This window comes from Hyperolius riggenbachi, chromosome 5 (assembly GCF_040937935.1).
Source record: "Hyperolius riggenbachi isolate aHypRig1 chromosome 5, aHypRig1.pri, whole genome shotgun sequence".
NCBI lineage: Eukaryota > Metazoa > Chordata > Amphibia > Anura > Hyperoliidae > Hyperolius > Hyperolius riggenbachi.
In genome coordinates this window covers 307823505-307838059 of record NC_090650.1, presented here as the reverse complement: position 1 = coordinate 307838059, position 14555 = coordinate 307823505, and the positions used below count along the sequence as shown (strand labels likewise).

General features: G+C 43.2%; 1 protein-coding gene across 2 annotated transcripts in view; it reads left to right on the top strand.

Annotated features, from left to right (window-relative positions):
- Positions 1-14555, top strand: part of RAB31 (RAB31, member RAS oncogene family) — a 75854-nt gene that overhangs the window by 31488 nt on the left and 29811 nt on the right. For both annotated transcript variants that reach the window (XM_068237168.1, XM_068237169.1), the window contains exons 3-4: positions 718-797; positions 4406-4487. In XM_068237168.1, coding sequence (XP_068093269.1) covers positions 718-797; positions 4406-4487 — 162 coding nt within the window. The remainder of the gene's footprint in view (positions 1-717; positions 798-4405; positions 4488-14555) is intronic.

The following is a 14555-nucleotide window of genomic DNA, read 5'->3' as shown; positions in this document are numbered from 1 at the left end:
TAGGCTTGGCTTAGACAGACACTTGCACATCATTTACCGCCAGCTGCAGCACTCGTCTTTAAAGGAAATCATATAAAAAAAGACATTTTTACTTACCTGTGGGGAGACCGGAGGATTGTTGAGTACCGATGCGGGCACAGGGCAACTTCAGGGGACAGGTAGAAGCCCCAGGTAAGTAAAACTGCCTTTTTTAATATGACTTAAGTATCCCAATTCAAGTTGAATGGGCAGTGCCGGTACTGTTGTTTCCTGCCATTTCCCGTCATTTACGCAAACACCGTGGTTTTATCCCTATTGTTCCCGTGATCTCTCTACTGGGCACGTTGGAGGAAAATCTGCCAGTGTATCGCAGGCTTTACAGTGTTCTGTATACACATGTGAACTGTCAAATCGGAGCTGCTGCTGAGTTTCCTTCTTGTTAACATAAATGTAACTGGTGCTATGCAATAGGGATGGTCAACATTTTTAGCAATTTTATGCAGCTTGAAAATGGACCAGTCAAATTGACTTAATTCTATCGGTCTATTTCCAAGGTGTGTAAATTACACACAGAATTTGCAGAATTCTGCATCAAATCAGAATTATTTGCATCTTATTGACCATTCGTTCTGAGTAGTTACCTCCTACTTTATTTAATTTGTTTTTGTTTTTTAAAGTCTTTAAATGATCATGGTCGGAAGTAAACTGTAGATTAATAATGTTAATATTTTATTGCAGGATACTGGGGTTGGCAAGTCAAGCATAGTTTGCCGATTTGTTCAAGACCACTTTGACCACAACATTAGCCCCACCATTGGGTAAGTAAAAGACAAAACTCCTTGACTGAAGTAGCACAAGGATGAGTTGGGTTTGGAAAAGAGGTCACCACCATGAATCACTTAAAACAGGCGCGAGTGATTTTGGAACTGGTGCAATGGCTATACCTGCTTCTGAAGTAGTCAGGGCCGGATTTGTACTTTTTACCGCCCAAGACCACTATCACCAGCCGCCCCCTGACGAACAGCTAGCGCCCTACCACACACACACTTTTATTAATAACATAATAATTTTTATTCCATTTATGGGCCAAATCGATACTTTCTGTTCTGATAGGTTGGAGCTGGTGGAGGACGGAGTTGGACTCGAAAAGTGATGAATGACAGCTCAAGTCACAGACAATAAGCTGCCCATATTTGCTGCCCCTTCACTCTCTGCGTTCCAGACACTTGCCCAGCTGCTGCAGTTCACATGTTGGCATGTTGATTGCGTGAATGTGCCAGCCCACCCCTTGCTTCCCTTTTTTTTTTATTAGAGAAAGCTTTATTAAAGCATAAAAGAAGATGTAAACTAACAAACAATGAACAGTACAATGTTCATAAAAGAAAAGAAAACGGGAAGCATACACACACAGCTTGAATAAAGTACAAATCTGATCCACCTGGAAAATGGGGGACTAAAACCACTCTACTGAGATTCCAGGGATCATTTCAAACATAAAGTCCAAAAAGTTTGTAAGCTCACCGAACCTGTATGAAGAGAAAGGCAAAGAGAAAAAAACACAAACACAACAGAATAAAACAAACCAGGTCATGTCAGGTATCATCAAATATGGGTCCTGATAACCAAGGAAGGGTTTAAAATAAATAAAACCAGAGAGAATCCAGGGAATGGGAGATATCCATAAAATAGATAATCATGTAGGCCCATCATAACTGTCTATAGAGTTTCCAGTTGTCCCCGATAAGATCAAATTTAGTTAGATTCTCTATACTATAATAATACATTCTATCCATTAACATAATCATGCCCAATCTCTGAGTAACCAAAGAGAAATCAAGGGTAGAGAATTTCCATTGGAAGGGGCTACAGTCCACTGAACAGCGAGAAGCATATAGCTATATACCATGTGAAAAATATCAGGTACATTGGGAGTACATAAAAGAGCTTGAGAAGCTGTCAGTGAAATCTGGAATCCAAAAACCTGAAGGGCCATAGTTTTCCATTGATCCTACAATTTAATCGCCTCGGGGCATTCCCAAAAAATATGTATAAGCTTGCCGTCCCGCCCCTTGCTTCTTGGTGCCCTAGGCCATTGCCTAAGAGGCCTTGCCTGAAATCCGGCCATGGCAGTAGTAAAATGAATCCTGTAATATTAAGTATAATGAGTCAACTTTAGCTTTAGAAAATGCTAGTCTCCAGGCTGTTTTGCTAGCCTGCTACCTTCAAAGCTTTGTGTTGCTTCCTGTCCAGCAGCACCTTTCCATTGCATGCCTGTGTGTCCACTATTTTCTATATATGGATTCTGCTTGAAGAAGGATCTCATATGATCCAAAAATGGACATGATCCATATAGTTTTTGTGCCCAAGGATTGAAAGGAGGTCGTTTCTGTTCTGGGTTGAGGATTATGGCATACAGTATATAGAAGTTATGTCTATACAGAGCAATAATATTGTGAATTGCTAAAAAATTAACCAAGGCCTAGCAGTGTATTGTATTTGAAGATTTTTCGGTGTGGTGATCACCACAATGTAGCCTATAGGTGGCCCAAACACCATACAATTCTTTAAATATCTTTTCAATTCAAGAACTGCAATCAGTTTTTCTGTCTGATTGTGACATTTTAAAAATCTGACCAATGTACCACACACAGGTTCACTTTTTCCCCAATTATGAAAAAAATGATTGAAACCGCAAAAAAAAAAATTGCTTGGGTCTGTATATCAAGAAATTGTCAATCTACCCTACACTATTCAATTTTTTATATAGGTTGTTCAGAATAATCCAACACTCTTCTTTTATCGAACAAAAATAGAAAATTTGAGAAGATTTCTCAAACAAATTAAAAAACCTTTAAATTTTTCTGTACAGCCGATTGTTTTTATCGAATTGCCATAACATTGAATCATTTTATTGTATTGTGTGTAGCCACCTTAAGGCTCTACACCCACCACACAATCTAGGTTGTACAGATTTAACAAATCTATGTAGTATAAGGACCAACAGGTTGAAAATAATTTGAGGATTGTTTTGATAAGCTCTTATAATTCATGAAAGTGGTAAGATTGTACAACCAAGATTGTATGGTGTGTGGTGAGCCTTCCTGTTTTCCCAACAACTCATCTTTTTTTTTATATTCAATGCTTTGTGACTTAAGGCTGATTCCTGCGTCCATATACTTATGAAATTCATTAAAGCTAAAATTGGTTGCCTCCCTGGTAAGTCAGTTCCCAGATTACAAGGGTAAACTGCATACCTGATCCCAAACATAGGTAAGGGCCATTTCACACTAGCATAAAGAATGTTCCATTTAGCTGATCAAAAGGGAACGTATCCATTCACATCAGACAGTTTGTAATGGACCCATTTGTTCCGACAAGCTTGCGGTCTGTGATTTTTCCGAATCGGCGGGATGAAGCAGATGCTGACCAAATTAATTGTACCCTATGAGAATGGACAGTGTCCATTCTCACTAGGCTGGTCGCCATGTATGTTTTCCTAAATTTCTCTCAACTACCTCTGTCACACTAGGGTCCTCTGCCGCTACTGTCACCACCACTCGGTCCAGTGCACGGAAGAAACAGATCTAAGCACCATCGGAAGCATCAGGCTCCCATTGAATTGCAAAAGACCAGTGAGAATACTCTCTAATTTGAGGTAGGATTCCCATTGGTCTTTTGCAATCAAATGGGTAGCCTCAATGCTTTTGCTGGGGATCAAATCTATACACCAAAGCTTCTCCCATGCAGTGCACTTGAGTGGTGGTGCAAGTGGTGGAGGAGGAACGTGACAGCCACAGGCATACCAAGCCGGTGGCGATGCAGAACTGGAATAACTGATGAAAAACTGATGCTAACATAACAAACTGATCCGTTTGAAATGTAAAACGGATCAGTTTTCACAGGATCAGTTTTTCTTCTGGTATAGTGTGAACCAGGCCTAAATCTCCAGAGGTTAGGAGAAGGACACAAAAGACATAACTTAGTGAAGCATTCCTGATCAAGGTGTTTACAAGTGCATGGAACCAATGACTGAATTTTTAGCTTAGAAACAAGAATATGGGCCCTCCAAGACTAGCTATTGCTGCAGGCCATTTACTGTCTTTATTTGCTAGCTGCATGAAATCTTTTGCCACTGGTGATATCACAGCCATAACAAACATTCAAAAATCATGGTAGAAGACATTATTTTCACTATAAATCATCTATTCATGTTTTGCTTCAGTCCAGCAATGGACAGTTTTGATGTTCATATTGATTTTTGCTTTATGTTGCGGGCATTTGCAGCGTGGCTGATGGTAAAATATTGTTAGTTTCATAAAATCATAAGAACTTTTGTTACTAGAATTGTATGCACTTGAGTAAGCAATGGCTGATTTACCTAGTCCCCACAAATTGGATATTTAAAATATTTTTGTATTCTTTACAGAGCATCATTCATGACTAAAACCGTACCCTGTGGGAACGAGCTGCACAAGTTTCTGATATGGGACACTGCTGGTCAGGAAAGAGTGAGTATACCTGCTACCTTTTATGATGTTCATGTAAGTAAGAAGACATAACCCTCAGCAGGGGCGTAACTAGAAATCACTGGGCCCCCCTGATAAACTTTGGATGGGGCCCCCTTCCTCCCCTCGCGTTCTGCACAGGTAAACGGAGAACCAATGTTGTTCACTTGGCTTGTGCACACTTGAATGTGTTTTCCCCATGCAAATATAAACAGAGAGCAGTGAAGCACTTCATGTGTTTTCTCTGTCAAATTACATTAGCTACTGTGATAAAATGTGCATGTTTTCACACATACAGACACACAGAAAATGCTTACAGAAAATCAAGAGCTATAAACAAATATCGACATTGTTATCTTTATATGCTGTCCATGAACTTGCCAATTGGAGGAGCTGATACATCTGCTGAAGCTGTGCAGTAATCGATCTGCTATGACCGCATCAGATCCGCCATGACTGTTCCTTGCAGGACCCCGTTGTAATGTGAACCTAGCCCTATAAGCATAGGCACATAAAATAATTACCACTCGTAATATCACACACAGAAAAATCAATGTGGGACAAAACTGATGAGTGCATATATATATATATATATATATATATATATATATATATATACACACACGCACTGTATATATCTTTTTATTAAAATTTCCAAAGTGCATTCTCAATTTTAACCACAAGATGGCAAGATGGTTATATTTGAATTAGAAGAGTCATTGTTGAGCACTGACTGGATGGACTAGTGCAGGGAAATATTGCCATATTCTACTGACTCTTGAATTTGTTCACACTTTAGAAAGAGAGAACCCGAGGTGGGATTTAATTATGTTAGTGGGGCACAGAGGCTGGTTGTGCACACTAACACCAGCCTCTGTTGCCCCATGGTGTGCCTTCAGGACCCCCCTGCGCGCTGCTATACCCTCCACAGTGCTAGCGACACACAGCGTGTCGCCAGAATGTTTACCTATGCCTGTCTGTTAGCGCCGCTCCCCCGCCTCCTCTGTATCGGCGCTACCCGCCTGCGTCCCTTCCCTCCCGCTGATTGGAGGGAAGGGACGCGGGCGGGTAGCGCTGATACAGAGGAGGCGGGGGAGCGGCGCTAACAGACAGGCATAGGTAAACATTGTGCTGGCGACACGCTGCGTGTCCACGCTGGGGTCCTGGAGGCACACCATGGGGCAACAGAGGCTGGTGTTTGTGTGCACAACCAGCCTCTGTGCCCCACTAACATAATTAAATCCCACCTTGGGTTCTCTTTCTTAAAGCATACCTGAAGTAAAACAAAAAAAATTCTAGATACTTACCTCTGTTGTTGGAAGCCTCTGGATAGTCTAGAGGCTTCTCTGATCTCCTTGCACTCCTCCCTTACACCACTCATTCAATCATATCGTGGAATATGATACTCGTGGCTGCACTTCCAATCATGTACGAGCGTGGCCGTATTGCACAGATGCCAGTAGGGTTCACTTCTGCACTGTAAAGGCTTGTCTCCACTCTGTGCGTCAGTTTTCTGCATGAGTTGTCTGACAGCGCTGCATTGCTGTCAACTGTTTTTCTGCATGTGAAAAACGCATTCAAGTGTGAACTAGCCCATGTCGCAGAGCCTATACCACATTCAAGGTCTGCTGCCCCCAGTATGACATCCCATCCTCCTTCTACCAGGAAGACAACACCTTAGACCCCAGTTGTGTGGAGGGACCCTTTAGAAGAGCTGCCATTTAGCATTACTCATATTTCTCTTTTTCCTGATGGCTGACAAAACTACTATGGTTAGGTAGCAATAACACTTCTCACTGCACACTTGGTTTCTGGGACATTTTATTGATTTTTTTTTGTATTTGTTATGGCCAGGACCCAAAATCCGGTCACTTTGAGTTCTGACTGGCCAATACAGGAGATCGCCGGCTGATGCAGTGAAAACACAAAATAGTGGAGTTTTTTTGGACTATGGCCAGCGATGGCCTCAGGATTATGGCTTTTTCTTATTTTATTCAATTTTCCCTACCAATTCACCTTGCTTTCCCCCCTGAAGGTGTGCAGTGTGATCTGGTGTAGCCTGGGATGCTGGTGCGCGTCGTGGGGAGTTCGAGACCTGGAGTTTTTTTCCACCTTTCCGCTGCCTGGGTCCGTTGTCTGTGCAGGTACAGGCCTTGTGGAGTCCTCCGCTGCTACCCAGGAGATAAGGGCTCCACTGAGGTAGGAAGACACCGCATTGATCGGGAAACCTTTGGCCTTGCTGGATGCCAGCTCCATCCATCGGCTGCTGCTCCACTGCAGCAGGGGCACCTCTAGTTCAGCCCTCCATGATGCCAGCCACTATACCGGAAGTAAGGGCCGCTGCAGCCAGATGTTTCTGTGAAACCCAGATTATCTTGACCAGCCCTGCTGAATGCTGCCCAGGAGTCAGGATCCACCATAGAAATGAACACTACCTCACCTTCTGAACTGGAACACCTTGGCCAGCACGGCCAGATGTCAGCAACCGGGATCCTTAGCAGCATCAGCTATGAAGAACTGGGTCATCACTGCTGAACTTTCGCCTCCCTCGCCCCCCCCCCCCATGTCTCCTTAGGGATGACAGATGATTGCCAAGTGCGACTGGTGGCACCGTAGTATGGCAGCCTTGGCCTTGGCTCTTGGCTTTCGGACACTATCCCCCCATCCTTCCAGAACCTGTATGAGCCAAAACAAATTCCGGGTTAAACCCCCCCCCCCCCGGTTGTAAATTATTCTGATTCTGAATGCAGTGTGACTACACGTGGCTGGCCAAATCCTAAAGTTCAGGGCTGATTCTTCTTATTTTGGCTCAATGATTGTCTTAATTTATACAGATTGATCTGGTGGTGTTCTATGCATTTGGCTTTCGCATACCTCTCCATCTGTCCCTGAAAAAGTAGAAGCAACAGAATAGTTCTTGCTCCTCTGCTGAGAGGCAGCTCTTGACATCTGTGGGAGGCACAAACTCCTCTGTGGTGATATTTTCTGTTACTTCTGTTTGTGGTCACTGCAGGGAGAAGACACATTAAAGAGACTCTGTAACAAAATTTTCAGCCTTATTTCTTCTATCCTATAAGTTCCTACACCTGTTCTAATGTGGTCTTTCTTACTGCAGCCTTTCCTAGGTGCACAGTGGCTGTATTATCTCTGCTATCTAATCTAATCTTCTTTCCTTTGCCGGCTTTGTCGGCTCAGGCAGGAATGTGCTGCTCTGCTGTGATAGGATAGACGTTATGCACACCCTCTCCACGCCCCCTGCAGGATCTGTATGAGTCACAGACTGAGCTTCTCTGAGCCTTTCACATGCTGGTTAGCAGCCATGTTTTTTGTTTGTAAGCACTGCCTAAAACTGGCAATTACAACCCAGGATCTCAGCAGGGAGTGGCAGAAACAGCAAAGACGGGCCCAGGAGAACATAATGAATAGAATGGTATGCTTTTTATTGTAAGAATTTTAGAGTACAGATTCTCCTTAACCTGGTCATTGGTGAATTCTACAAGTGCTTTTCTGGCTCACTATAATTTCTCACCACATAAAGTATTTGCCTTGGCTGAAGTTGTGCAGCAATCAATTGGCTGCGACCACATAAGATCTGCTGCAAGCATTCCTGGCATGACCCCATTGTGATGTGAACCTAGCCTTCTAAGCTTAGACAGAGAGAAATTATATTCTGCTGGTTCAGCTCTATGTACTGTTGAAGTGGTATAAAGATGTCTCACTTGGAAGTTACATTCAGCTTATAGGATAATTACATCATTTATCAGCTGTGTTGATATGATCAGCAGGACCGTATGACTATGGGCCTGATTCACAAAGCGGTGCAAAGTGTTTGCACGCCTGTGAAAAGCCCTTTATCACGCCTAAACTCAGTTTAGGCGTGATAAAATGAAACTCGCGCGAAATCCCGCGCGCAAAGTTTTGCGTGCAAAATCACACGGCGCTCTGTGCAGTGCGCGCGATGCGCCCATTATACCCTATGGGCGCTGCGCGCGGAGTTGCGCGATTGCATGCGCAAAACTTTGCGCGCGATAAAGAGCACAAAACGGTGCTAACTCAGTGGTGCAAAGCTTATCACGCCTAAAGTCTTTTAGGCGTGATAACTGAGTTATCACCGCTTTGTGAATCAGGCCCTATCTGTCTATGGTGACCAGAGTGATTGTTTAACGCTGGATGGTCCAGTGCAGGGGAATTATTACCATATTCTGCTAGCTCCATGATAAGGTTCTTATTGACTGCTACTATGGCCTCAATTCACTAAGCTTTATCAAACACTTTATCGAACGTTTGATAATTAAAATAAAATCTAATTTTGAATTCACTAAGGTGTTATATATTTATTATTAGATATAAATATATAACACCTTAGTGAATTCAAAATTATATTTTACTCGTGAGGTAAATTATCAAACTTTCGATAAAGTGTTTGATAAAGCTTAGTGAATTGAGGCCTATGTGTTGATACTCTGAAAAGCCCACAAGGGGAGACATTTATAGCCAACCATGCTGATTATACAGTCTGCAAATTGATTGCTTAAAGTAAATGTGAAGTGACTTATAAAAAAAGGCAGATATTTACCTCTGGACAGGGAAGGCTCTGGATCCTATAGAGCCTTCCTTGTCCTCTTTTGCTCCTCTCGTTCAGTGTTGTCACACCCGTTGTGTGTATTCCAACTGGTCAAAGACAGTCCGTGTGCCCTTGGGAAGCTTTGGAAGCACTCTTATCTCTGAGTGCTTCTAAAGACAAGTGGCTCTGTCCTGCGCATGTAGGAGTGCGCACTCACGCATGCACAGTACGAAATCGCCCATCTTCAGACGCGCTCGGGGACACGACTGCATACAAAGCCTTACAAGGCTGCAAATTTAAACAGGGATTATGGCTCTGGAACAAAGGAAACGAGAGGGACAGGGAAGGCTCTATAGGATCCAGAGCTTTCCCTGTCGTAGGCAAGTACCTGCATTTTTGGTTTTTAGTCAATTCACATTTACTTTAAATGTCCATATATTTTTGTGCTTGCTGATATCTGTGTCTGTGTTGTCTGATCTCTTCTTGGTCATTGCCACAAGCTTCATTTTTTTGGGGGGGGGGGGGGGGGGGAGACTGACAATCTGACATTTATGAGCTATATTATGTACTGTATAGTGGTATAAAGACGTCAGCTTATAGGATAACGACATCATTTATCAGCTATGTTGATGTTATCAGCAGGACCGTATGACTGTCTGTCTATATTCGTCCATGGTACATCTGGATTTTTATTGCAACATGAGAGAACTGTTTTTGCTTGTGAATCTAATCCAACCGCAATTATTTTATTTTGATCAATATATGGTCTGAAGCAGGTTCTCTCATAGAGACATAATAGCAGGGGATTCTGGTATGCTCAAACATGGCCACAAGTTTTTTTTTATGTGCATTATGATCATTTCATTGTGCCTTTTTGTTTTTATATTTTGATATAATAAAGGATTAGTGGTTTGATATTTTGGGATACATTTATTTCAGACGACAAAGCCAGATTGTTAGAATCTGCTTACAGTATTATCTTGCTGGCAGCTGCTAGTTTGGGATGTGAAAAAACCTGTAAGTTTGGATAGAGGTTTATCTCGTTTTTTTTTATTCTTGGCTTAAATCTAATCAGATCATATTGAGGTTTGTGAATTAGTATGCATCAAACTGCAGCCGGCTTTTTTTTTATTAATTTAGGACAGTCTGGGTTTATTTAACAAAAAGTTCTCACTACAGATACCGACATGAGACTGCAATCATAAAACCACCTTTCAGGAACCTGCACATGTTCCAGTATGACCCGCATAAGGGCTGGAGGTGTTCATCACATAACAGCAAGCTATTTCTGAAAAATCCAGCCACTGGATCACTTATTGTATCTCATCCGGATGTTTAAAGATCTCCCAAGATGTGTTAGTAAACCAGACCCATGGGATGGTAGGCGGGACCCATAATATAACTGAAAACACAGCACTCATTATCTTGGATATGAAAGGCTGTGGCTCTTTTATAAAGGGTCAGGGCCGGATTTGTACTTCTTACCGCCCAAGGCCCACTATTGCCAGCCGCCCCTAACCAAACCGTATCCTACCACCTCTCTCCACACAACCAATCTTGGGCTGCTGGTGTCCACTGTCCACTATTGCGGTTAGTGCCAAGGTCTTAATGGCAATGTGAAGTAAATCAATCAGCGATCTACAGGTGATGGTCGTGGTGGGAGCCGTCCAAAACACCCACATAGTCAAAAGTGGCTCACAATTGGACAGTGGGTGGGGTCAGCAATACGTAAAAGTGAGTACTGTGCCCACTGCGGTCTCCATGGTAACAGCGCTGGCCAATCAATAATTAGGAAATGGGTACTGTGATAGTCTGCCTTCTGTATTCTGTACTATTTGCTGGTGCTGCACCGGGTTCTTTCATCCTCCACACCACGTGCATGCCTGACCCAGCCCTCCGTAACTGCACATAGCTGCTGCTATGTCATTGGACCAGGTCGGATTGTTAACTGAGTGCAGCTGCCTGTTGCACAACACAGCACGGGCAGATGCCAGCTGGTACTAATAGTGCAGTTAGCCCAACCCCTTTCATTTGTTTGGACACTTAATTTGCAAATAAAGCCCACTGCCTGCAGGCCACCCCTTGTTTATCTGGTGCCCTAGGCCATGGCCTATGCGGCCTTGCCAGAAATCCGGCCATGTAAAGGGTAACTCAAAATTCACACCGAATTGAATTTATTAACATATCATAAAACACAACTTAATCTTACCACAATGTATAACAACGCAAGTACGTTCAGATATTACTGAACAACCAGCCCCTCTAAGAAAAACCCACAACAGACCAAAAAAAGGTTTGAGGAGAGGTGTGGAAAATCCTGTAGCTTCCGTTTGGTGATGCAGGTGAGTGAGCTAAGCCCCATGTACTCTGATCTCATAAGCACGTCAGGGGCTAATCACCTGTTGTCTCCAGGCAGGCTTCCTCCAGCAGGCCTCGCATAGGCTTACCTAATTAACCCAGCTGTACTCCCCAGCTGAAACATAAAATAATAATTAGTAACCAGAGGCCCCACGGCCCATCCCTTGGGGTTATACACTCAGTTCCTGGCCATTATGCTAAGATGAGGTGGCTGTCCTGACCACACAAAGGCTGAGAATGTATTATTATTTACTATTTATATATTGCCGACATCTTCCGCAGCGCTGTACAGAGTATATTGTCTTGCCCTCTGTCTCTCTGAGGGGCTCACAAGCTAATCCCTACCATAGTCATATGTCTATGCATGCCTGTATCATAGTCTCCTGTATGTATTGTAGTCTAGGGACAATTTCAGGGGGAAGCCAGTTAACTTATCTGTATATTTTTGAGATGTGGGAGGAAATAGGTGTGCCCGGAGGAAACCCACACAGATATTTGTAAAACATACAAACTCCCTGCAGGTAGTGCCCTGGCAGGGATTCAAACCAGGGACCCAGCGCTGCACATTGATTATTTACAAAAGTATTGTGAAATGTTCTTGGCTTCTGCATGTAGCCCATTACCCGTCTGGGTGTCAGTAAGGCTCAAACACACAAACCAATAAATAAAATCATTGTGTATTTTAAACAAACTGGGCTCATTCTTTGGCAATAAAACTGAATATGTGTTACATAGTTACATAGTTATTTTGGTTGAAAAAAGACATACGTCCATCGAGTTCAACCAGTACAAAGTACAACTCCAGCCTGCTCCCTCACATATCCCTGTTGATCCAGAGGAAGGCGAAAACTCCTTACAAGGCATGGTCCAATTAGCCCCAAAAGGGAAAAATTCCTTCCCGACTCCAGATGGCAATCAGATAAAATCCCTGGATCAACATCATTAGGCATAACCTAGTTATTGTAGCCATGGATGTCTTTCAATGCAAGGAAAGCATCTAAGCCCCCTTTAAATGCAGGTATAGAGTTTGCCATAACGACTTCCTGTGGCAATGCATTCCACATCTTAATCACTCTTACTGTAAAGAACCCTTTCCTAAATAAATGGCTAAAATGTTTTTCCTCCATGCGCAGATCATGTCCTCTAGTCCTTTGAGAAGGCCTAGGGACAAAAAGCTCATCCGCCAAGCTATTATATTGCCCTCTGATGTAGTTATACATGTTAATTAGATCTCCTCTAAGGCGTCTTTTCTCTAGACTAAATAAACCCAGTTTATCTAACCTTTCTTGGTAAGCGAGACCTTCCATCCCACGTATCAATTTTGTTGCTCGTCTCTGCACCTGCTCTAAAACTGCAATATCTTTTTTGTAATGTGGTGCCCAGAACTGAATTCCATATTCCAGATGTGGCCTTACTAGAGAGTTAAACAGGGGCAATATTATGCTAGCATCTCAAGTTTTTATTTCCCTTTTAATGTATCCCAAAATTTTGTTAGCTTTAGCTGCAGCGGCTTGGCATTGAGTACGATTATTTAACTTGTTGTCGATGAGTATTCCTAAGTCCTTCTCCAAGTTTGATGTCCCCAACTGTATCCCATTTATTTTGTATGGTGCTAGACCATTGGTACGACCAAAATGCATGACTTTACATTTGTCAACATTGAATTTCATCTGCCATGTATGTGCCCATATAGCCATCCTATCCAGATCCTGTTGCAATATGACACCTGTGGCAATATGACACTGTGTTGAGTAAATACAGAATTAGACATTACCTTTGATAAAGCCATCAGTAATTCCAAAAACATTAACATGTACCTGAGGTGAACCTTTGCTCCAAAATGAAATACTTACCTAAGAAGAGGGAAGTTTCTGGATCCTATAGAGGTTTCCCACGCTCTCCTCCGGTCCCCTGTTGCCAAGCATGGACACTTGTGGGTAATGGATGAAAGGATTGTCAACACACCTCTCTCTATAACACACACTTTATTGCGCCAGTTTCCACAAGATAGTCCAACAATTGGTAACCACATGCCTTGATAATGGGGGACCCTGCGTGGCCCCCAAATCAATTGTTGTACTATCTCGTGGAAAATGGCACAATAAAGTGTGTGCTATAGAGAGAGGTGTGCTGACAATCCTTTCAACTTGTATCTAACGTGGTATTGCCTATGTCACTTTGTCAAGCACCCCAAAATAACAGATGTCGTAAAAGTCCAGGCTCGCACACCAGGTCAAATTGCAATAATCTTCTTTATTGCTTCATCAGCACATGAAATCTGCTGTCTGAGGAAGGGGACCTGATAGGCCCCGAAACAATTGTCACATTTCATGTGCTGATGAAGCAATGAAGAAGATTATTGCAATTTGACCTGGTGTGCGAGCCTGGACTTATACGACAATTGATATATGGATTAGTGCCTAGGCTTGGCACCCACAGGCTCTGCACCCACCTAAAAAGCTGGGTAAGGTGTGCCACCTCCACATACATTTTTCCAAAATAACAGATGGTGTGCCGACTTCTTCCAGGAACACTTGGGTAATGGACACTTGTCAGCATGGACACTTGTCCCACGCCGTCCTCCGGTCCCCTGTTGCCAAGCATGGACACTTGTGGGTAATGGGCAATTGTCAGCATGGACACTTGTCGGTAATAAGATCGTGCTCTGCTCCTCCTGAGGCACAAGCATGGCCATACTGTGCCTGTGCAGTAAGCCAAAGCCGCTCAAACCAAAAGAGTAGTGTGGCCCAGCTGATAAGGGGGTCATGCATGACTCGGGCTTCTGAAGACTTCTGAAGCCTCCTGTGGTGGCAGATAAGAATGAGCTGACAGCGCCAGAATGAGGGACGGGAAGGCTCTATAGGACCCAGATCCTTCCCTCTCCATAGGTAAGTATCTGCTTTTTTTATAACTCTGACTTTAAGTTTGTAAAGGTTAAAGTAATGTGAATTGAGTTGCCTTAAAAGCAACCTTAACTGTACTTAAAAAGATTTCACTTACCTGGGACTTCCCCAAGCCCCCTGCAGCAGTCCTGTGCCCTCGCCGGTCCTCGACTATCCTCCGTTCCCTCGCCGCGGGTTAGTTTGTTTTCAGTGCAGTAAGAAAAACCTTGTATTGCGCCTGCGCAGGACTTGCTTGACGACGGGAAT